We start from the raw sequence: 24079 nt of genomic DNA on the forward strand, positions 1-24079 counted from the left end.
AGAGGCCCGTTGTGCTTCCTCCTCAGATGAAACCAGGCCAGCGCCCTAGAGAACTGCAGGTTAATGTGGCCTATTTTAAGTGATTATTACTGTTTGGCCACAGTGTCTCTGTAACACAGAGACATTCACAGTACATCCTAAAATGACGGATGTGCTTTACAATAAGACAGCTCATTTTGTTTAGCTCTGCAGAGACATCAGTTTTCCTTATTCTTAATGAGCTACTTATTTTATGAGGATGTCTTTGTAAATGCCCTTTAACCTGTCTTCATGTTATCTTCCAGTTCTTTCTCATTCTCTGACTTTTCATATTTCTTTTCCGATCTTTGTTCGCACAATGCCTTAGCACATCCTCTCGTGAAAAGTATCTCAGCTTTTATTAATGACTCTGTCCACTGGGAATACCAGTGGCTCGGAATAGATTTGGCTCTTTTTCTCTTTTATAGCCTAACATTAGGCCTGCACGCAGCTCAGGCAGTGGCTGTGGAAGCTGGTAATTTTAGTAGCACTGCTTTTTTGTCAAGTCTGACTTGATTTATTGTTGTTGATAAGGGGTTTACTGTATTTTAACACTCTTATGACTCTGAGAAAATAAAGATGCTTTTTTGTTTGTTGTCAGTTTAGCAAACTAAAAGCATTATCTTCCATATTCTAAACATAAATTGGGATAAATGATGGTTATGAAGGTGAGTCTTACTCTGCTATTATGTATTATAATAGTTATTAATAGTTGGATGAACAAGAACACAATTATAATGCTTTGTTGGAGGAAGACAGAGGTGACAAGTTCTTATATTAATAGGACATCAATTGCTGTGCAAGTCAAATATGCCATGCACTGAAGATTCTGTGTACAGAAGTTGATTTTATATTTTATTATTGCTGCATGGTTATTGCAATTTTTCTTTCTTACAGCACATTTGCATGAAAACTTCCCCCCTGCCACGCACTCGAAAACATGCACCCAGTACCCACTGAAAATTAATTTTAGACAAAGTGAATGACTCCTCCCCCCCAGAAAATGATGACATCAGTCAAAAAAATCAACAGGTCCAAAATCTCTTGGGGTTCGGAAAAAATATATCCACTAATGAAACCATTACACACGTGTCAGGGATGTCCAAAGTAAATTTTGAAATTGTTATTTGATGGTCACAGGACCTACAGCTTGGTGACCATTTTGCGTTAAAGTGTGATATTTGGCGATTTTCCCAATTTCCCACAGAATGGGAAAACATTTGTTTATATGATCTTCACAAAAGTTCACACATATGCCGCCTGCTAAAGTCTACAACCAAAATCAAAGTTCTATTGACCTTTGAGGTCTTGAATCCCCCCCCCCACCCCCAAAATAATCTCTTAGTTCACCTAAAACAAAAAAAACCCCTCAGAATTTCAATCCATTGCCTTTTAACTCCTTATTTGGAAGCCTCTTGGAAGAACGTTGGAATAAGATGTTTTAGATATTTAACATCATCAAGGTGGCGAGCTTTCAAAAGTAGCGTTCTTTTACTCCACATTTTTTAGCAAATTAATGTGAAAACTTAATACATGGATTATTGACTGAAGCTGAACAAAACAATTTAACATATTGAGAATAAGGGCGTAGTTGGCAAAAACCTCTGTTGCCAAGAGACTCCAAAAGTTTACTTTTGGAGATTCTTCTAAAAACCACGTGTGTAGACCTGTTTGTCACCCCCAGGCGACAAAAACATAAAATGGTTGCTATGGAGAAAAACCAACAAAAAAGCAGCCGTTTTTGAAAAAAGTGTTTTTTTAAGAATTTGTCGTGCTGCTCAGACCAGTGGGACATTGGAAGACGGGCAGAATAACCAGTGAGGGCGGGTCCAAGGGGGGGTGCAAGGATGGGTAGCACCTGTTGGCCATTCGACTTCCCTCGCGACTTTAATTTTGTATTGTATTTTCTATTAAACGATGACACATGAATAAATGACTGTGGCCCATCACCTCCCTTCTAAAGCATAACTATTTTATTGCAAAAGTTTGAAATATTTGATCACATATGTCCCATAATTGCCCATTATTTTTCTACCCTAAACGTATGCAGTTCCCAGGACAGGGGATAGATTCTCTTACATAAAGACATGATTTATTTGTTATCATTTTTTCTATGAAGCAGGATTATGTTTGCTTGTATTTGCAGCCTTGTGGCGCAAACTCTTCTGGCAACTGTGTACACTCAAGAAAGACACAAAAACACAAGAGGTTTAAATCATCAAACCCTTCTGCCTTACCCTTTAAATCTTTTGTTTTTTCTTTTGTAATGAGATCTGACATCCTAATGAAGGGGGGGCAGAAGTGAGGGGAATGGAAAAGAGAGATGAAAGAGGTAGAGGAAGAGAAAAAAAATGAGCCCAGAAGAGAAATGACACAAGGAGGATTACAGAAAAGGTGCATGTGTGCTGCCATACATATTTCAGCCAAAAGGCAGAAGCTTCTTCTTAAATAGAGAATGTGATAGACTCCTGAAAGGAGTGCAGAGGAGGGATACTCAATCCAAAGTGACACATGTCCTGTCGTGTGCAAAAAAAATAGGAAACATAGAATAATTCTCTTAATATTTCCAAACTAATACTAGTTAAGTTATTGGAAGTTTACTTTAAATTTTTTTCTAGAAAATGTAATGTTTGTCATGTGAGAAATTTATTTACCATCTGTCTGGGTTTAGCTGTGGAACAGAGGTAACCAGAGGATCGCAGGCGCAGTTTCTAGTCTCACTGCTCATGTGTTGAAGTATCCTCGGCCAAGACAATGAAACTCACTTTGTTTCTGAGTATAAATGTGTGTTTTGGGGTAATTGGTGAAGTGCATATGATTATGAGAAAGGTAGAAAAGCCCTTTTTAAGTAGACCTAATGTCCCAATATTGCAGTTCCACCAAAGACTACAGGAGGCTGGTTTCAGGAGAGAGTAATTCTCTATCGACTTGTTGTAAATGTCCAACTTTACTCTTATTACAAATCTATATAGATTCAGTTTTCTGAAGGCTTTTTTAAAATGTATTTTTTTTACTATTTTTATTATGCAAGTGTTGTAATCTTTAATCAGTTATTTAGATTTTCATCATTTTGATATTTGTTATAGTTTATTTAAACCAAAAACAGATTTGGTTTTCAATGTAAGCAAAAAACAAAAGAATTTTACAGTTACAAAACCAGGCAGATTCGCCTCATGGAGACGTGATTGAGAAAAGTGGCTGCAAAAGGAAGCAACACAGAAAGATGCACTTCTGATATCCCTGAACACTGTACACAACTTATCGCTTTTCAAAGGCTCTGAGTTTGAGAACTTTTTTAAAATTATTTGTAAATTGATCATTAAAATGTGAATCAAAACTATAATTAAAACAAGGCCGGTTCTAAAGAATTGCGCATGGCAAAATAATGAATACATTCTCCAATACAGTAAAGGATCAGAGCATTCATTGCACCACACTACATTTAGAACCTCTACCTCTAATCACTAAAGAAGCCTTGAGCCATTCTTAAGGATGGGGCCAATCCAGGCATGACAGATCGGAATAGGCTAAAATAAAGCTGATCCAAATCCAATCCTTTTGTCGCAGTTTTCCACCCTTGGGCTTTTGTGTTGCTGAACTGCTCCCCTAGACAGCCAGGCTCAACTCTTCAAGCATGGATGTGAGAGTGAGAAATACTGACAAAACTGTGTTTGAACCCATTTTCAACATGAAGAGATTGTCGGGTTTGCTGACTAAAGATCATTATTTTAAAAATCTATCATATCTTATTGTTCCATTACATCGGAATGAATAACCACCTTGTCGGCACACACCCACACTCTTTAATACAGGGTGTTTTTTCAGTTGCTTAATGCCCTGTGGGCATGGCTACTCTTTCCTTGCTGTCTTTTGATTGGCTCATAGTGTTCAGGGCTGGCTGAACAGACACAGAATGCTTGTTTTACAGTGTTTGTGGCAGTAAAACCAGCTGTTGAAGTATTTAGCAAGGCTGGATATGGACAAGGGCAGAGGGGGTGGCGGGGCAGAAGTCATTTTATTGCCACCCCCAAATAATAAAATAAAATCCACAGTTAACTCAATAAATAAAATGAAATAAAACACTCAAAACCAAAAAAAAAAAAAAAAAATCAAATAAAAATACTTTAATTTGGTAACAAAATTGAAAAAATATAATAATCATATAAACTTGCTCTGAAAACCAGTTTAGGCTATTAAAAAAACTAACACACTCACACATGAAAAGTCAAAACAAGAATTGGTGAAGGTTATGTGTTATACTGACATTAAAGCCGTATTTAATATTGAGATTTAACATTATAAAATATATTATACTTTAGAAGATGAACTCATATAAAGATAAGTCTCTTGAATATCTGTAGAAAGATGGTCAATATTAGCTGTCAAAGCAAAATCGTTGCTCTGGAAAAGCAGTTTATTAATTTTTGTACTGTTTTATCTTCAAGCTCCCCAGATCTGAAACAGACTTCCAGAAAGCCTTAGATTAGCTAAACCACTGAGGTTATTTAAATTCAGGTTAAATACTCACATGTTATCAGCTGCATTTGATTAGTTTATATTCAAACATGTAAATCTGGGCGGTTACTTTAAGCTTTATTTAAATTCAGTTCCAACATCTTTCTTTAAATTTTTTTTCAATGATCCTACTTTTAATGTCTTTTAATAGTTTCTATTAATGTTTTATCTACATAGATTTTTATGGTTTATGTATACAATTTAGCACATTGAATTGTCCTTGTATATGAAATGTGCTATACTTATAAACTTACTATACTATATAAACTTGTGTTACCTCAAAGAATCAATTAAGATTATTAGTTTTTCTAGAGCCTCTCCTGAATCTCTTTACTGTACCAAAATCAGTTTTAGATGAAGACTTCTGAAAGTTTCATGCATAAACCCTGATTTGGCTGATTTAAATTAGTAAAGGTGTAAGTCTGACCTTTCTTATTCCCTCATGCTTACTCTTTTTTGCAAATAGCTGCACAGGTTAAATACTGCTGCACCCAATTCTTGATTGAAGGTCAATCAACAATCTTCGCTTGATTAAGGCAGGAAACAAAACGATATACCACCAAAGAAAAAGTGTGTTTCTGCAGAAAGTTGTTTTTAAGAAGATCGGCTGTAATCTTAAATGTACTGTCAAGCACGTCATCTTATGCTGTGGCTTAAACTCGTACAGTATTTACAGTGAGCTTTTGCTGAGGCCCAGAAAACCTAGTTACCAGCTTAATGCTAAAAGACTTCTTCAAGTAATCAGCACATTTCTCTTTCCTTAGGGAGGCATCTTCAATTTCCAAAATAAAAAGGGACTTTGAGTGGCCGTACACCATCTTACCACAGACACAATAATATCCCCAAAAGTGTGCTTTACAACATTTTTAGGGAGTACTTGTTAAAGTCCTTTTTCCGTAGAGAACATAGGATGTTTTTTCTCTGTTGAAACTCAGCATTGACTTCTTCCTTGTTAAATCAGAAAATTGTCAATATTTTAGGTTTAAAATGGATTCTTTATGCATTCACTTTTATAGATTCTTGTGTAAAGTGATTGTTTTTCTCCCTGCTCTCATAATTTTCAAAGATTTGAGTATAAACAGTGGCTTCACGGTAGAATCATTAATACAAATCTGTGTTCTATTTGGATTACTGTGTTGTATTCAAGGAACACCTTGATTTCTCACTGAGTGTAAATCACAACAGCATCCCATATTTGTCTTAGGAATAGAATAAAGAATAGAGTAAAGAGAATAAAGAGAAAGAATCTAAAGAGAGAGCCTTTGATCTACTGTCACTGTAGGTTTGCCCTCCACTGAGTTCCAGTCTGCTTTGATTGTTTATTCGATTTTGCACTCTTTGATTTGGACAAGCCAAGCTGAACAGGAGGCTACTATTATGCAGGTGTATTTCATAGTGATGTCCTCAAGCAAGGGAAGAAAAGCACGGCCTTAAAAGCAACATTTATATCAGAGTTTTACCATAAAGAAAGCAAAGCTAACATCCTGCAAAGATGAAAGTTCTGTAGAATAGCTGTACTTTATCTTTTATAAATGTATAATTCTGGTCTAAAAACGTTCAACCTAAATGTAATGTTAATGGAAAATGCATCTGGTTCCTCTTCTCTCTTTTCAGATTTTCACACTTCTTTTTAAAGTACCAGAGCAGTCAATTTTATGGCACTTTATGACCAAGAGTGCATAGAGATGTCCTTGTTGTAGTTATTGCAAGTGTCTTTGGGCAAATCCAGTGGAGTTTGTGTTTACATTCAATAAACCAAAACAAAATTTAGACTCATATTTGTGCAGGTAGCGGTTGTCATGAAGAATTTCTTTTTTTTTGAAAGCTGCAGAGTGTCTAAGGGCACGCTACATGTTAAAGCTTTGCCTCTGTGCATTGCCCTTACTTGAAAATATTCGTTTTAAAAAGTACAAACAAAAGGAACAAAAACACGCAACTGTCCTTTAAATTTTCATTATTATTAAAATAGCAGTTCTTTTAGTTGAGGTCCTACATCAAATGTAAAGCAGTAGCAAAAAAAAAAAATAATAATAATGTAGGCATTCTTAAAAGCCAAGATGGGCCAGTATTCACAATACAGCAGCAAAGCAAAAAGTTTAAGGCCCTAAAAATTAAACTTCTTAATACAATAACTTTTGTTATTTTTATGGATTAATAGATAAGGATTATATATTATGGATTGATATATATGGCTGGATGTTATTGTGAATGTGCTTACACTGCTAATGTGTAGTGATATCGGACTGTGTTTTTATTAAGTTACTAATAAGGTTGGGAGTTTGCATAGCCAGAGTAAGGTTTGTTTTATTGATGGGCTATCAGTCTGTTTTTAATTAATTGCAAACAAGGTTAAGAGTTAAAGATATTGTTAGTTCTCCAACACAGATAAGGTGTAGTGTGTCACAATCAAGTTCTGGAATTATTGTGAATGCAATCTGACTGACTGACAGACTTATCTCTGACTCTTTTGTCTCGCTTAATGTGCCTTATAGTTCGGTACCCCTTATATATAACTTAACTTAGAATACAGACCACTCATTGACGATGCAGCTTATATTGCGGTGCACTTTGTATTTCGGAAAATACTGTAATTTATTATCTGGCTTCTGCAGCAGTCGGACTGAAAACTCCAGAACTCTGACTTTTTTTCCATCTGTAATGTGATCATGGTCTTTTAACGACATCTTTAGTGTATAAGTAAAATACTCTGTGAAAGACAAGGCAACTCCACCTATAAAGAGAGGGTTAAGTAAGCTTCCACAAAACAGAATGGAAGATTTACTGAAAGCTCAAGAAAGGCAATGTGTATGTATGTGTGCACTCATTTGTGTGAGTACATTTTTCAAGACTTGCAGTTTAAGAACATCAAGAGCTGGATGCTGGCTCTCCCAGGAATACACAGAACAGAATCAAGTCTCCTATACACATCTGAACATTGTGCTGGCCTTGGCAAAGTGTTTTATGGACAACTACTTTAGGCAAGGTTGCATGCACACGTTGACTGACATAAAATCATTAGAAAAAGATGTGACACATGCATATTCAGTACATGTGAGCAATGTGCAAACCAAGAAATTTCTGTTTGTGTGTTTTTTTTTCTGGTATTTCTGCGACAGCAGACACTGTATGAGGCAGTGATTTGGACCGCACTGAGGGGTTTGTGTAATCGTGCTGAGCACTGAAGCATGTCAAGAGAAAGGACATGTCCTCAGCCTTGATCGCATAGTCTACTACAACTACAATGGAGGCTGGAGAGGCGGCGAGATAGACAGACAAACAGAGGTGTGTTAGGGCAGAAACAGAGAGAAAGAGATGAAATGAATTGGTGACAGAGAGCGAATGACAGCAAAAAACATGGGACCATGGGAGGGAGTAATTCACTGTCAAAGAGGGAGGGCAGTATTTCAAAGGGGAAGTTTCCAAAGGGGTGCATGGAAAGGAAGATGGATGGAGGTAAAGGCAGAGAGGACATAAAGCAGCAAAGAAAGATAAAAAGGGCAAGCTGAAGGAGTGATGGAAAGAAAGAGTGACACTGACAATGAAGAACTGAAAGAGATGGAGGCAAAGATGAAAATATGTGTTAGGATCGACACAGAAAGCTTGAAGGATTGGCTTTCTTCCCTCTTTTTCCCTGTTTTTGTCTCCTTCTCTCTTGAAAATTCAGCAACGGTCCCCTAGTTGCAGAAGCTCACAGTGAAAGTCAGCCCTGCTTTTAGCGAGGCGTTCCCCCAGCTGACTGGCTAATTGTGGAGGTATCACTGTGTCAGATGACTAATAGAGTTTCCCTTCCCATCGCTAAGCTGCCAGCAGGAGCAAAGCCATGATTTGTTTACTCTATACTGGAGCAAGGGAATACAAAGACACACCTGCTTATTTATCTTTTCTCAAATGCTGTGGGAGCGTTTGGTGTGAGATGCAGTAAAACCCTCGTGTGGACTATTGGTTTATTGTATGATCAGTGAAAGGATGCCTTTGTCTTGTCTGTAGCATTCATAGAAACAAATATGTGCTTTAACACTAGTTTATTTATTTCCCTATAAATTAAAATTCTAGTTTTTGCACTATTTGTAGTTGATTCAATAATGTTGTTAATGCAAGCAAAATCCAGTGGTGAATTTCACCACATGATATATGTTTAATCCACAAAAGGCAGAGGGATTGACCTGTATGGGTGCTGCAGGTTGTTGGGTTGTTTTGGCCCTGATTGTCTCATTTTCTCAGTTCTAACGGCCAGGCTGTGCACAAGGGACAAAAATACATACAACGTGCCTATGTCTAATCTACTTCCCCCTTACTTATCCATGTTCAAGAACCTTTTTGCCCTACAGGCTCATTTGGGTTGTCTTAAAATTTCCTGCGGGTCACCTGCGTTCCCCGTACAGATTTGTCAATTTTTCACAGACATCCACCCATAATGTAGTTGTGACTACGACTTAAGTATTCACTAATGTCAATCTGAACGAATGCTTGGTCTTTTTAAAAACCTTTTTTGTGTGTCTGACGTTGTGTTGGAGCTGTGACATTTGGACACTGATTATGGCAAGCTATACCTTCGTACTGTGTTTATCGCATAATGGATTTGAAACCCATTTCAACCACTTATCCACTGACATTTGCACACTTGTTTTAGGTTGGCTGTAACCATACCCCCATTTTTACATCCACGTGGACCAAAATGTTTGTCTGTTGGCACGGTAAAATGCCGGGGTTTAAGCAGCAGCCATCTTCGGGTGCACGAATACAGATATACACCTCCGCTCACTGGCTGAATTGGCCTTAAAGGTCAAGTCATTAGTCAGAATGCACTATAACCGGAGCAAAAGGTAAATACAGCAGCATATGATTTATTTGACAAAAGGGAAAGCAGTCAAATAAAACAAGGAAATAATGAAAACTAAATATATAAATAGTTAAATAACTATTTTTTTAGAAGATTTTACTACATTTAATACTACATTTTTAGTCTTTAAAATCTGAACTCTTTTGCTCATGTCATTCCATTTCCCCTTTCCTTTGGTGTTTTTTTGGGCTCATGCTCTCCTCTTGCTCAAAGGTTTGTCCAGTTTGGGTGTTGTGTCTCTCTTGGAGCTCACGCTGACATCATAGGGCTAGCCTAAAGTCTTGGCAACTAATGAGACGATAAAAAGGAAAGACTCTCCAAAGACACTATCTAAAGAGTCTTGAGAAGGCAGGTCTCCTCTAATGGAAGTAATTTTGCTTCATTACCTTTTTATGTCCTTCCTTTCTTCCCCTCACTGTTGGATGTTTTTGGTCTATAAACTCCAATCTACTGTTTTTAACTGTTTTCTGCCTAAATCTTCACAGTAGTCAAATTTAAAGAATCTATTTAATACATTGAAATAAGGAGAATGTATGCGTTTTGAACAAAAAAAAGGTTTATGCAAATATTTGAAATGTTTTTTGTTCAGATTTATCACATTAAGAAGATATATATAAATATATTATCATATATTCAAATACACAGATGTTGTTTTGCTCAACTGCTTGACCCAACTTATCACCAGAAGTTAATGTAAAGCCACGTTCACACCGCCCTTGTAAACTGACCAATCAGATACCTCAATAAATGTAGGCGGCCTTATGCTGAACCTTGAAGCGTTTCGTTGAGGTATTCCCCCGAGACTGCTTTCAGTGGAAGGGGTGTGGTCTTCTAACATGCTCACTCCTGACTGGCAAGAGTGGTTGCAATAGAAATGTAGACTCATACCAACTCGGACCAATCACTGCTTGCTGACTATTTCTGGCTACAAAATGGCAACAGCCAGGTTGGGAAAAAATTGCCACTGAATTTACTTTAATTTGTTGGAACCAAAAGCAAGTCCTTTTCTATGGGTGATGTCGCACTCACTCAGTCCAGTTCTACTATACAGTCATTGCCTTTTAAAATTTGATCATGGAGGAGAAACGAATAAGTATGGTTTTTCTCAGCTGTAATCATATGACACATATTCTTTTATTTATTAGAATAGAGCTGTGAAAGAAAAAGCCTGGAGCAAGATTCTCGAGATTGACCCCACTTCGACATTTCGCACCAATCCTATTATGTAGGTGGCAGACATGCGCTAGTAGATAGCATTAGAAAAAGAAGCCCCTCCCTGCTTTTGCAGTGTAAACACCACATACTAAACGTGCGCTCAAGGAAGACCTTTTGGCGTGCTCTTGAGCGTGCTTCACATGCTCAGTGGAGCAAAAGAGCTGAACTGAATGAGAGTTATTGTATAATTTAGTATTTCTCATCTACAATATCGATGGGTTACATCAAATACAATTCACAATGCAAGTGTGGCAGAGGAGGAGAAGGATGACAAAGAGTGTGTTGAGAGGGTTGTGAAGGTCATGTAAATGTCAGCACTAAAGACATCGCTAAAGAGCAAGTTTGTCGGCCACATGATGATGAGACACCCGACCCCGGCACACACTGAGGCTCAAACTACTTATGGTTCTTTAATTTTTTATCCCATTTTATTCACAAGCTTTTCATAATTTATCATGCATGGCTGTAAAATGCATGTGTGAGTTCCGTCTTTGTGTATCCTCACAGATATGTTTTAAGGGTTAACATGACTTATGAGATTAATACATTATTCTGTAGTTTGATATCTTATTGGTGTAAAGACTTTTGCTTTAAATAAAAGAATCTGAGTGTTTTTGCATATATTTGTGTCAGCCTGCACATTACTCAGGCTTCGGGCATAGGTTTAGCCGCTCTATAGACATGTTCTGTTTGTACACCTAAAAAAATGAGGTCCCCAAAGCCATGTTAACACTTTGATGTATCACCAATTCATCACAACTGGGAGGGAAGGTGAAAGCAGCCATGTGTGTGAAGGCAGCTTATACCCCCAAGGAAACGTCCAGATTCCCAACAAATACTGCAGATGCACAGATGTTTTCTATATTGTTTCTCTTTTTTTTTAGTGTCTCTTTTCATGTTTTATTGTGCTTATTGGAAACAAAAAGTTTTTTTCTGAAGCTGCATTTTCCCTACATGCAAGGTTTCTATAAAAAAGTTAACAATTCTTACATTAACATTTAGATGAACAACACACAAAAACATAATTTACTTATGGAGCTTTAAAATACCGGAACGTATTTTGAATAAACCCTAAAATTGTCAAGATTCCTCTCCTCTACATATATTGCTCTAACAAGTATTTTTGTCTATTTTATAGTCTTTATCCTTGATTTAAAGACCATTATGTTCAAAAGCAATAGTAATTTTTAAGAACCCATGACTTGCTTTTACAAAATACATCTTAAAAACAGGTTGTTTTTTATTTGCAGTAACTTAAAAACTCTCAGTTTAAAGAACAAGATGAAACGATATGATAATATCAGAAAAACAAGGGGAGAAAATCTGTATATCTAATATATACCAGATAAAAACAACTTAATATATCTCAGTAAAATATTACATTTTATGTATTTATATCAGGTGTAATATTTTCATCTGAACAGAGATTTGACAAATATGCTTGTTAAGATTCCAAGTCATTACAAACTTTTATCACCTCAAGTATACCTTAAATCTTACATTTTTGTCTGTAGTTTCATTTCTTGTTTTATTCTCTCTATAGAAGCTTATATAGCTTTATTTCTTCAAGGGCCTTGTTTAATTTATTTGCCTTCTATTTTTCCTCACCTTTCCTGCATTGGGTTTTGCACCATTTCCTGTGTTCCTTTTCTTTCTGTCCACTCTCTTGTTCAGACCTGATTGTACGTGTCCACAACCAGGTCCATGACCTAAGTTATGTCCTCTGTCCTTACCTTCCTACCCTAGCACCCTCCTCCCCTGGTGTTGACTCCGCCCCTTTACAGCGCACAGGAAGTCACGGAACGGGGACAGGAAGCTACGGCCGCGGAGGGACCAACAACTATGCCACTGTGGGGCCAGGCTACACTTCCAGCGGAAGTGGCGGAAGTGGAGATGTATATGGCTCGGACCCTTATGTGGCAGACCCCTACCGCACCCTGCAGTATTGCCCGTCAGTGGTGGAGTCTCCATATAGCAAGTCTGGTCCAGCCCTGCCGCCTGAAGGCAGCCTTCAGCGTTCACCCTCCATTGACTCAATTCAAAAAGACCCCAGGTAGGAAGGAAAGTGTGAAGCAGAGTGTATTATGTGCACCTGTATGTATTTGTCTTTTGACAGGTTCATTGTACCATAGCATGCAGGACATAACTGAATGCTTAAAAGCACTTTTAACAGACATATGACATTTGACTGCATTGCTGTTACAGGAGAGAGTCTTCAGGTACAAAGCAATTCAAAAGTTTGGCTCCATCAGCACACCAGTAGTGAATAATCTAAGTCAAGTTTTTTACCCAAACTATACTCTTTTACACAAAGAAGCTAAAACCATTTCTGGGCTCTGTTCCATGCTGCTCACATCACTTTATACTCATGCCTCAGCAGAACTGGGAGATTACACTTCCTTTAAAGCTTGCGGACACTTTGAGTCAAAGACAGGAACAAAAGACAGAAGTTTTCTAATGAGGTAAAGAAATACTCCTAAGCTTCTTCAATAGCCTCAGTGTTATGTTTCTCAATTTGGAAATGACTGTTTCCATAGCAACTTCATGATAGACCACTATAACTGCTGCTGTAAAGTAGGCTGCACAGACTAAAAACTCTAAATCCCATGACTGAATGCTAATTTTTGCCATTATTCAATTATTTTGCCCAACCGCACCCCAGCTGAAGCTCTTTAAACCTTTTTCACGGCAAAAACACAAAATATCACCAAGAGTTTTTTTACACAAGCAATAAGACAAAACTACCTCACAAGTGAATTTTCAATAATCTGAAACAACTTGCTCAGTCATTTACCTTGAAAACAACTTATTCGAACAAATATTGAATAACTTGTTGCGTCATTCACAATCTTGAAAACATCTTATTTTAATAAATATTGAACAACTTGAGTTATTTGATCTTGAAAACCTCTTATTTTAAGTAATATCTATAACAAAAAAAAGCATATCATTCACCATCTTGAAATGTGTTGGTTTATTCATATTTTAATTGGTAAGGATCGTCGTTGAAGCGTTTGAAGTAGGATATTTTTTAGGACAAGCATGTATGTACATCTGCAAAAAGATATACAACTTTTTTTTACATTACATGTTTAATTTAATGATATATTATTAGACCAATATATTTAAAAATGAATCATAATAGGTCATATATCTATCTATCTATCTATCTATCTATCTATCTATCTATCTATCTATCTATCTATCTATCTCTATCTATCTCTATCTATCTCTATCTATCTCTATCTATCTATCTCTATCTATCTCTATCTATCTCTATCTATCTATCTATCTATCTATCTATCTATCTATCTATCTATCTATCTATCTATCTATCTATCTATCTATCTATCTATCTATCTCTCTCTCTCTCTCTCTCTCTCTCTCTCTCTCTCTCTCTCTCTCTCTCTCTCTCTCTCTCTCTCTCTCTCTCTCTCTCTCTCTCTCTCTCTCTCTCTATCTATCTATCTATCTATCTATCTATCTATCTATCTATCTATCTATCTATCTATCTATCTATCTATCTATCTATCTCTATCTATCTCTATCTATATCTATATCTATCTATATCTATCTATATATCTATATATATCTATATATATCTATATATATATATATATATATATATATATATATTTGGGATGGAAATCCCAAATAAAAAAAGTACATCAAGCTCAAGGCCTCAAATGACAGTGTGCTCAGTGAATGTCTCAGGCAATGGAGAGCAGAGGACACAGTGCTGGAGGACAGATCCTCATGGGAGGACAAACCCCTGCATGGGATGTACCACCGGACCATAACTGAAGTGGCTGATATCAAGAAGTCCTACCAATGGCTAGAAAGGGCTGGCCTACAGGACAGTACTGAAGCGCTCATCCTGGCAGCTCAGGAACAAGCCCAGAGCACCAGAGTGATAGAGGCTCAGATCTACCACACCAGACAAGACCCAAGGTGTAGGCTGTGCAAAGAGGCGCCTGAAACAATCCAGCACATAACTGCAGGATGTAAGATGCTGGCAGGTAAAGCATACATGGAGCACCACAATCAAGTGGCTGGAATAATATACAGGAACATGTGTGCAGAATATGAGCTGGAAACCCCAAGGTCAAAATGGGAAACACCTCCGAAGGTGGTAGAGAATGAGAGGGCAAAGATCCTGTGGGACTTCCAGATCCAGACTGATAGGATGGTAATGGCGAACCAACCAGACATTGTAGTGGTGGATAAAGAACAGAGGAAAGCCGTTGTGGTGGATGTGGCAGTGCCAAGCGATGAAAACATCAGGAAGAAGGAACATGAGAAACTGGAGAAATACCAGGGACTCAGAGAAGAACTGGAGAAAGCCTGGAAAGTGAAGGTGACAGTGGTGCCTGTGGTAATGGGAGCACTCGGGGCAGTAACCCCCAAGCTGGAGGAGTGGCTACAACAGATACCTGGAAAGACCTCAGACCTCTCAGTCCAGAAAAGCGCAGTGCTAGGAACAGCTAAGATACTGCGCAGGACCCTCAAGCTCCCAGGCCTCTGGTAGAGGACCCGAGCGTTGAGGAGAAACCACCCGCGGAGGGTGAGAGGGGCGTTTTTTTTTTTTTATATATATATATATACACATTTCCAATTGAGCGTAAAAGTTCCCTGCTGGACTGTGATCACTCCCATCCTCTTGTCTCCAGAATTAAGCAAAGCTTGCTCTCCCCTTTTCTATCGATATACATTTCACAAGTCTCTTGATGTATAATTCTTTTAATTACTGAGGGAGAGAGGCTGAGACATGGGATCAAGTCTTAGAAGCAGCTATCAGTCAGAGAAATTCAGAAAAGAATGGAAACGGAGAGCCTGAAAAGGATGAAAGGACACAAGAATGAGGACTAAAATTGTTCAAATGAACAGCAGAGACAAAGGAAAGAAGATTGAACTGCATGCACACGGTCAAATTAATATTTAATCCTCCTACAAATGTCCGCTGAAGATATATTTCACTCATGATACTATCATGATTGTTATTGATTTTTTGAAGGTAGTGAGGTTTTTTACATTACAAAGATCTTAAATAAATAGTCACATTTCTACTTAAAACGTATTTTGTGTTTTTGCCAAAAAAATATTACATTCTGAGAAAATGTCAAATGTTGCTAAATTTGCTTGGTGACATTGGGTCCTATAAAAGCTTTCCTCGCATGTTTGATTATTTCATATTGTGTGTTAAAAGGAAGCAGCAGAAATATAACAGGTAGCTTTTGAGAGATTGATTGAAAAAGTGGCAACGCTAAATTGAAACACTTTATGTAGCTCTGTTAGAGTACACTCCACTGCTTCAGAGGAAGTGGCCCATCCAAGTGCAAACACTGTAAATAAGCCTGCCTATTTAAATGAACAAGAAAATTAAAATACTGCACTAGAAGGTGAGAAGAATATTGAAAACGGTTTGCAGATTTGTCTTTCACTTAGACAAGAAAAAAAAGTCATGTTGCAGTACATCACCTGTTTTTAGCATTGGTGTAAAATCCACTTTCCTTTATTATTCTGTTTACTCTTTGCTTCATTTACAGACAGAAAATGTGGGAAATGTTTACCATTTTTGTCTTATAACTATTTTATGGGCGGAATTTATTTTCTAATGAAGCATATCACCAAAAAAACCAAGCTAATAGCTGATTTATATTTCAATATCACTGACCCTTTACCTACCAAACATATATAAAATCAATCAATAAAACAAAACCTTGTGCTTATTGCCTTGGCAAAATAATACACACAGTGAGAAGGAACTGGTTCAAATCCCAGCTGGGACCTTTCTGTGTGAAGTTTGCCTGTTCTTGTCGTGCATACATGGGTTGACCCCTGTAACATCAGATTCCTCCCACAGTTCAAAAAACATGCTGCATCGGTTAATTGGTATCTCTAAGTTGTCCCTAGGGGTATGAATGTAGCCTCCTAACAGACTGGTGTCCTGTTCAGGGTGTACCCTCCCTTTGCTCAACAGTAGCTGGGATAGGCTCCAGCATCCTGACCCTGAAAGGGATACAACAGGGATGCAACAGGTACAGAAGATGGATGGATGGATGTGCTCTACCATTTGGTTTAGCAGGAAGTTAAAGGGTTAAACAAATGTATTACGTTTTGGATAAAACATTTAAAATGTTCTGGATTTTATGCTAAATGTTTAACTAGAATCAAACAAGAATCGCATAAGAAATGATCTTAAAGAATAATAAAAAATGTTTACTAGAAAACAACTTCCTGTTGGATAGGAAAGCCTTTTGTAGTTATTAAATAGAAGTTAGAGGAAAATTTACCTTTTTTTACTTGATGCTTTTTGAAAATTTGTGGTGTTGAACTACATTACTGAACTTGGTGGCAGGGACTTAACAAAAACATCTAAACTTAAACATGAATACAGCGGGGGGAAACAAAGGGTGGTGACTCGACAAAGCTGAAGCCAAAGCCAGGAAGTAAAATACACCGGAAATACACAGCAAAACCTTTATCTTCACAAAGTAAAAAGACCCTTGTTTAAAGAAAAAATGTCTTATTTTTGTCTTGCAGGATAGATAATTGTAAGAAGAGTATTTCTATAGCAAAAATAATCTCAGTTTGAGAAAGCATGTCTTCATGAATTGTTTACTTAAAATAATAATCCTTGGTAATACCATTTTCTTACCACATTGGCAGATTTCATTTTGCTTATTTCAAGAAAATCTGCCAATAAGGTATGAATTTTTTGACTCATTTTTCAGGTGCCTGTTTTTGCAGTGTAGAATAGAATTTAAAAATAATTGAAACATAGCAAATGTCCAACGTTATGCAGAGTGTCAGGATGAAACAGCAACAAATGAAATCAGTTTCAGGTTCCTGCAGCCAAACAGGTGGTAGGGGTATATAAGTGGCTCTCAACAGGGACAGAAGATGTAAAGAGGGTGCCAGATGTTCTTAAGAACAGGAGCAACCCCAGCAAAAATGGTTATGGAGAAGCCTGGCATGGTCCAAGGCCGCAGGAAGGCCTTTTTTTGATATGGCTTGGGTTGGCATGGCAAAGACTCCAGTGGTGAGAGAATTGCCACTGCAGCAGAGAATCTCCTGCTGGATCCAAGTTGGTCAGGTTATTCTATCTGGCAGTGGTGGTGTTATACCCACAATACCAGAGACTTGGCATAGTGACTGGCACAAAAACATATGATAAACAAACAAACAAAAAAAAAAACCTGACAAAACCATCTGTAGAGAAAACTATTAAAGTTTGGAAGAAACATAAGTGAGCAAAAATCAGATGTTTCCTGAGGATGACTGAATTAACTGAACACAAAAGTGGGTGATTAATAGAAGAAACCAGGTAAAGCTGAGACAAAACCACAAAAGAAAACATAAAAATTAACCAAAGAAAACCAAACCAAAGGCTTTACATTACCACAAACACATGGTCCTTACAAATGAAGAAATAAACAGGCTTTCCAAAGGTGCAACATTTAATGTCATATGACTTTTTCCCACCAGAATAATCTAACAAACCCATGTTGTATTGCTTTTATGAAATTTCTTCAGAAAAAAAGAAGAAAATCCAAATCGCAATTTGCTATCAAGTTCACAGTTACCATAAAAACCAGCTCATGTTAAAGGACTGTCTTCAAAGTAAATACTCATTTAGGTAGAAACATATAAAGGGTATTGGTTAAAAAACAAAAGTATTTTTTGCTATTTTAGATCAAATCATAATTTCCACTGGTAGTTATTAAAATGTGATTTTGAATACACCACTTTGCCTGAAGATTTCAGTTAAAATGTTTTTTTTTTCAGTTTTCTCTGATAGCTGGTCACTTAGGAAAGCTAAGAATGCTTTCTTGTATCCATAAATAAGCAGTTTAAAAATTACCTTTTACTGGCTGTGTGCAGAAGGGGTGTCTAAACTTTCACTTTTTTCTGCACAATCATCTTAGTGTAGTTAATATTACCGAACATGAGCCATTTGTTACATCTCTCTTTGTTAGAAGGTTAACTGGCCTCCTACTCAAACTTCAGTCTCTCACTTGCTGTAATTGGATCTAGCAGAGCTAACATGAAGTGCGAAATGAGTTAGCAGCTATTAAAGACAAGACACGCTTTAAGTGAGTGCAGAGGTTTTGTGTGTGTATGTGTATTCATGTGTGTTCGGAACAGAGGAAAAAGAACAAAATGTTTATTCAGGATGGTGCCGTACAAATAGATAGTTTAAGAGCAAGTCTAATTTGCGTCTTTCCCAGAAATGCGCATGTGTGAAATAGAGGCCATTGGAGTTGCAGCAGACGGAGCTTGTTAAGCTGAAAGGATGACAATGAAACGAAGAGTGAACCTTACATATAAAGGGTGTGAGAAAGGAGAGAAAACATGGAGGGAAGAAAAACAGGAAGTTAGAGAAAGGAGAAGGTACGAACTAATAATGCTAAACGCAGGGAAGATTTAAAAAAGGGACCAAACCAGACGGGGAAAAAAAGTAACTTGATAAATAGAGAAATGACAGAAAAGTGCTTTTGCTCATGATTGTCTCCAGCGTTGTTTGTCTTCCCCTTTAAGAAGTCACTGTGAAAGGGGAGCCTCAGTCCCACTGGGTTTCCTTGTTAAAATGAATACTAAAAACAATGTAAGGAGTGAATTGATGAGCACTCACTAACTGAACCAATAAACGTGCAGAAGGCTGGAGGATAAAGCCGAAACTAATGAAATAGAAAAAGAACGGGGAACAATGAAAGGAAAATTGAGAATGCTAAGTGAGAAAAGCAGACACAAACTTTAGTTTAGGGAAGATGATAAAGCATGAGAAAGAGTCTGAAAAGGAAAGAAGGAAGAGGGCCCTGCTAGACATTAGGGAGAGAATGATGAGCAATAACTGAGGGGAGATGGGAGTTAGGGAGCATAGAGGAGGCGGCTTTGCTTATTTTTCAAAGCTGGTGAGAATAGCATGTAATTCAGAGGGTCCAAAACATCATAAAGAGAGAATATCTTTGCCCAGGGGGCTTTCAGTTAAGGCTGACAGGAAGGAAAAAACTGATTAAAGACAAGAAGATGCAGCTGTTTCCACTGTGGGAATTCATTTTCTTTTTGTTGTCAGCCCTAAACAAAACTTTTACTCTTAAAAATGACCAACCTTTTTTTTTTTTTTTTTAACTAGAATGCATATTTAAATTTCTTTCAATCAATATATACATCAAAAATGAAGACTTGCTTAGTTTGAATGACCGCTTTTCAGAAGTGCCACTTTTAACAGGTTCCTTTACAAAACACATGAAGTGCAAAGTAATGACAGCAATAGATGAAATAAATAAATAAAAGTACTGCCTCCTGTTGTTCATTATCTGCTGGATATAATTGTGGTGTTGACATGAAATTGCTATTTCCAGAACTTTGATATGATCTGGTCTGACGTGTCATTGTCACTGCTCTGTGTTTGTCAGGATCTGCTGGCTCACAGCCCAAAAATGTCACTCGAGCTGTGGAAAGTCTGAAGTGGCCAGTGGTGACTCTGTGCATGTGTGTGTACTTTTTGTATGTGCTTGATCTTCACATATGTGGTAGAGCGTGACTGATTTTATGCAATGTGTCTCAAACTCCAAAAGACAATGACATGTAGTTGTGTTTGTCTAAAGAAAAAAGTCAAACGGAGAGTAAAATAATTTTTATTCCTTGATTGCTGCTGTTTTTACTCGGGTTTATTTATGTGTACAACTATAAGTGAGATCAATAGTGCCTTTGTTCCTGTCTTGTGAGCATTCTCTGTTTACATCAGTGCACCGCTGTGTGTTAGATATGCTTTGTCCGTTACTTCACATCAAATGCTGTGGAGAGCAAAGAAATAACAGCCTGTATGTGTGTATGTGTGTGTTGATGAGTACATGTGTAAATGTGCAGATGAGTTTTAGGTCTTGACCACACAATACAAGTCAGATAAAAAAAAGGATTTCTTCAAACACTCAAAGTGGAAATGCAGTCACACTCACAGTTTGCAGCTTTTAAGGAGCAGAGGATTTATCTCGAGTGATCTGGAGACAAACTGTATTATTGACGTTTGTTGGAAACAAAAGTCTGTCCTTGATTTTACGGACCACTTTTGTGGATTATTTTGTTTGCCGTTATCTGTGAAGATTGTCGCCATGTTCTGCTGGAAAAATTGTCACGTTGGTTTATTTTATTTTCCTTTGTGTGTTGGGTTACTCTTTCTATTGTTGCATCAGCACTGACACATGAGGTATGGTTATTGAGTAAATTAATACTACAGTGTGTTTAATTGCAGCCTTTAAAACAAATTGATTTTTTTGATATGTTAGTTACAATATAGGTCAGATTAAGCTGAATAAAAAAGTGGGAAAGGTTTATTAGTTATAAAGCAGCTGTATTGGGACTTTCATTTAAAATGTACATGGAAAGGTTCAAAACTACAAAGAAATATCACTGAAAGGAATTTGATTTAAATGTTTGTAGTGCTTGACATAAAAATCTATACTGTAAATCAAAACAACAAAATTATTTACACTTCTTTTTAACAAAGATAGGAAAAAATAAAATTGTGCTTTTATCTTCAAAAGATGAATAAATATAGCTTCCATGTCAAACCTATATAAATTTGGGGATTTTTTTTCTGTAAAGAACAAGCTTACAATTGCAAAATTTAATATTTCTGATAACTGAGTTTTTCAATTCTGCATTTTGATTATGTGAAATTGTGTTACGGTGCGATGTAGTAGAGAAAAACACAACAGCACTGAAGCTTGGAAATGAACATTTCAGCACCATGGAGAGCGACAAACAGTGAGCGTTAATGCTGCTTTACTTGTATGACTATGGGTTCATCTTAAAGTTTACATTTGCTTATACTTTTTTGTTGTAATCATAAATAGAGAGGAAAACTCTAAACTATTTTAACATGGTCAAACAAAAACAATTTTCGACACAGCTCTTTATTAACAGCCATTGTTCATTTGCATCCAAACATAAATAATTTTCATATGCTGCATTCAGCATTGCTAGTAGGCTCATTGCATAAAAGCCTATATGGGGGAAAAATAAGAATCACAAGATCAATGTTTAATTACGGTGGGTCTACTTGTTGGAAATAAGATATATTATACATCAGATGAACTCTAATATAGGAGTTTTTTTTTAGTGTCATTATTTATTAAAGGAGAATGAAGCTACAAAGAAGCAAGAACTTCCATAATGCAATACCTTGTAGGTCCACCTATAGCTGCATTGGCATAAAGATGACATTTCCTGTCTGTCTATCAGTCTCTTGTTTTATTTTCTGAGAACACCTAAGGGATTTTGGTGTACTTTCTTTACAGTTTTGCTTTACAACAATGAAGATTTAGGAAATTTGCTTTTAGAGAGGACTTGTAAAGTTCAGTTGGGTTGAGGTCTGGACTTATCCAGGACCTTGTAAATCAATTCTAATCTTTTGACAGAACATATAGTTTTTCCTGGATAAGATAATACTCTAGATCAACTTTACATCATGTTTCACACGAAGGGATATTTATGAGTACATTTCCATTGTATTACAAATACCTGAGCATGTAGTTTCTTCTTAACAACTCCTATCCTGGTCAGTAAAAATGACTCATTTTAAGGATTTATTTTTACTATAATATTAAAAGCTGAAAATAATAAGCATGTTTTAAGTGATTTTATAAATGGAGCCATAACATTGATTAGCCTGCCATTAATATGAAATAAGAGCTTGATAAGGTTCACAAAGTTTTCATTTGATCCTATAAACTTATCAGACCATAATAAGTCATACAACCTTTAGAAAAAAATTGGAGGAGTTGCATGTTACTTTTGTTGCTCCGAGTTATTTGGAATGAGGTGTTCCCTTAGCTTGATTATTGGTTTTCTAGTATAACCATTCTCAAGATAAGGGAATAAAACAAGTGTGTACATGACAATATCTTATTCAGGATATTCAATTATATTTTATCTATACAGCTCAATGTTACAACAATGGTCGTCTCAATGGGCTTCATACCGGTAATTGTATAATGAACATAAAATCATGAGGAACATGAAGTCATAGAATTAAAAGGCAATGGCTAAATTAAACTAAAGAGACTAAGCTAAACTTGGCATCCCTGCCCTTAGACCCTCCTTCTCAGTAAGGAAAAACTCCATTAAAAAAAACAGATTCTAAAAAAAAAAAAAATGGATCTGAACTTGGTCCGGATGCGATTGGAATATTGGCATGCATGTAAACTAAGTCAATTGTTCTATTGAGCACTGCCTCTGTAGCTGCACATTGTACTCATCAGCCACCCACTACTCTGTTTAAGACTATATAGAGGTTGTTTGTTTTTAACCAAACTAGAATGTAGACAGCCAAACAACATAATGTTTGTCTTCTCATATTTAAAAATAATCTAAATTGTGTTTTCTTATTTTTTTTCTAAGATAGAAGTTGTCTTTTCTATTAAAGCACGCCATATCAGTCTTTTATTTACTTTAATGGTGTCTAGATGTGATTCAAAATTTTCTCTTTTGAAGAGAGAATGCAATTTTATTCAAAAGTGATTTGATGACTGATGTCCCTTATCACTTGATTTTGAGTTGCTTCATAGAACCCGGAACCTGTGCATTTATCAATATCAATGGCTAATGAGATTATTAGAGTCTTAAATTCAGCAGCTCTAGACATACTTTATTGATCCTGTGGAAGCAGCTATTGTGATTAGAAAGCCTCCTTTCTTACACGGGGAGCCTGGAAGAACATCTTCGGATAAGACCTAAAAGTGAACTTGTATGCATGTTTTTTACTCTCTTTCCAAGAAGAGACAACATTTTACAGTCAAAACATCCCAATAAGGTTTTCCAGGACAAACATGTTTTGGTTATGATAATAAGGAAGTAATGGACAGTGAACCAATAAACCTATAATTGAAACTAGAGACAGAATGTGGGGCTCTTCTGTTCCTCCTTTTCTGTCTTGATTTTTTTGTCTGCTTAGCTGTTTCCTAAATTTTATTTTATCTAACTTTAATGCTGTGTTGTTATCTGATGTCTTGTATAATTTTTTCTATAGTTTTGTACTATTGTAAATAATTATATTTGAGGGGACCTTACTTCATTTTGTTTTCTTCTGTAGGATAACAGTTTTCTTCAACACAGTAAGAGGCTCCTTTGTATTGCCATTTTCTTTACCTTTTTTAATTTATCTTAGAAGTATGTGCCTATACTGGCATAGCCACTTTTGATAAATTTATGTTTTTACTGAGAGAAACAAATGAGGAAGTAACTTTTTTTTGCCATAATCACTGTCTTTAATTATGAGTAAGGAGAAGACTATTATCTCTTTTCTTTCAGCTCCCTGTCTGGAGCACAATTCAAAATGTTGAATGATATAATTACCCCTTGATTCCCCAAGTCCAATTCACAGAACTGAAACAAGAATAGGAAATACTAGCTTTTAGTGTTTTCTTATCAATTTTTTTTTCTAGTGAAAAAAATATTAATAAAGAAAACAAAGTTTCACTAAGACTG

The 24079-nt window shown here is 36.5% G+C and overlaps 1 protein-coding gene across 6 annotated transcripts in view; it reads left to right on the forward strand.

Annotated features, from left to right (window-relative positions):
• ctnnd2a (catenin (cadherin-associated protein), delta 2a) overlaps window positions 1–24079 on the forward strand; it is a 301568-nt gene that overhangs the window by 128592 nt on the left and 148897 nt on the right. For 4 of the 6 annotated variants that reach the window (XM_078938951.1, XM_078938954.1, XM_078938950.1 and 1 more), the window contains one exon: window positions 12335–12641. In XM_078938951.1, coding sequence (XP_078795077.1) covers window positions 12335–12641 — 307 coding nt within the window. Of the gene's footprint in view, window positions 1–12262; window positions 12642–24079 lie in introns of all 6 variants that reach the window. The other 2 variants (XM_078938949.1, XM_078938952.1) reach the window with 1 other exon arrangement.

Source organism: Oryzias latipes, chromosome 20 (genome assembly GCF_053564925.1).
Source record: "Oryzias latipes strain Hd-rR chromosome 20, Olatipes_Hd-rR_3.1".
Lineage (NCBI taxonomy): Eukaryota > Metazoa > Chordata > Actinopteri > Beloniformes > Adrianichthyidae > Oryzias > Oryzias latipes.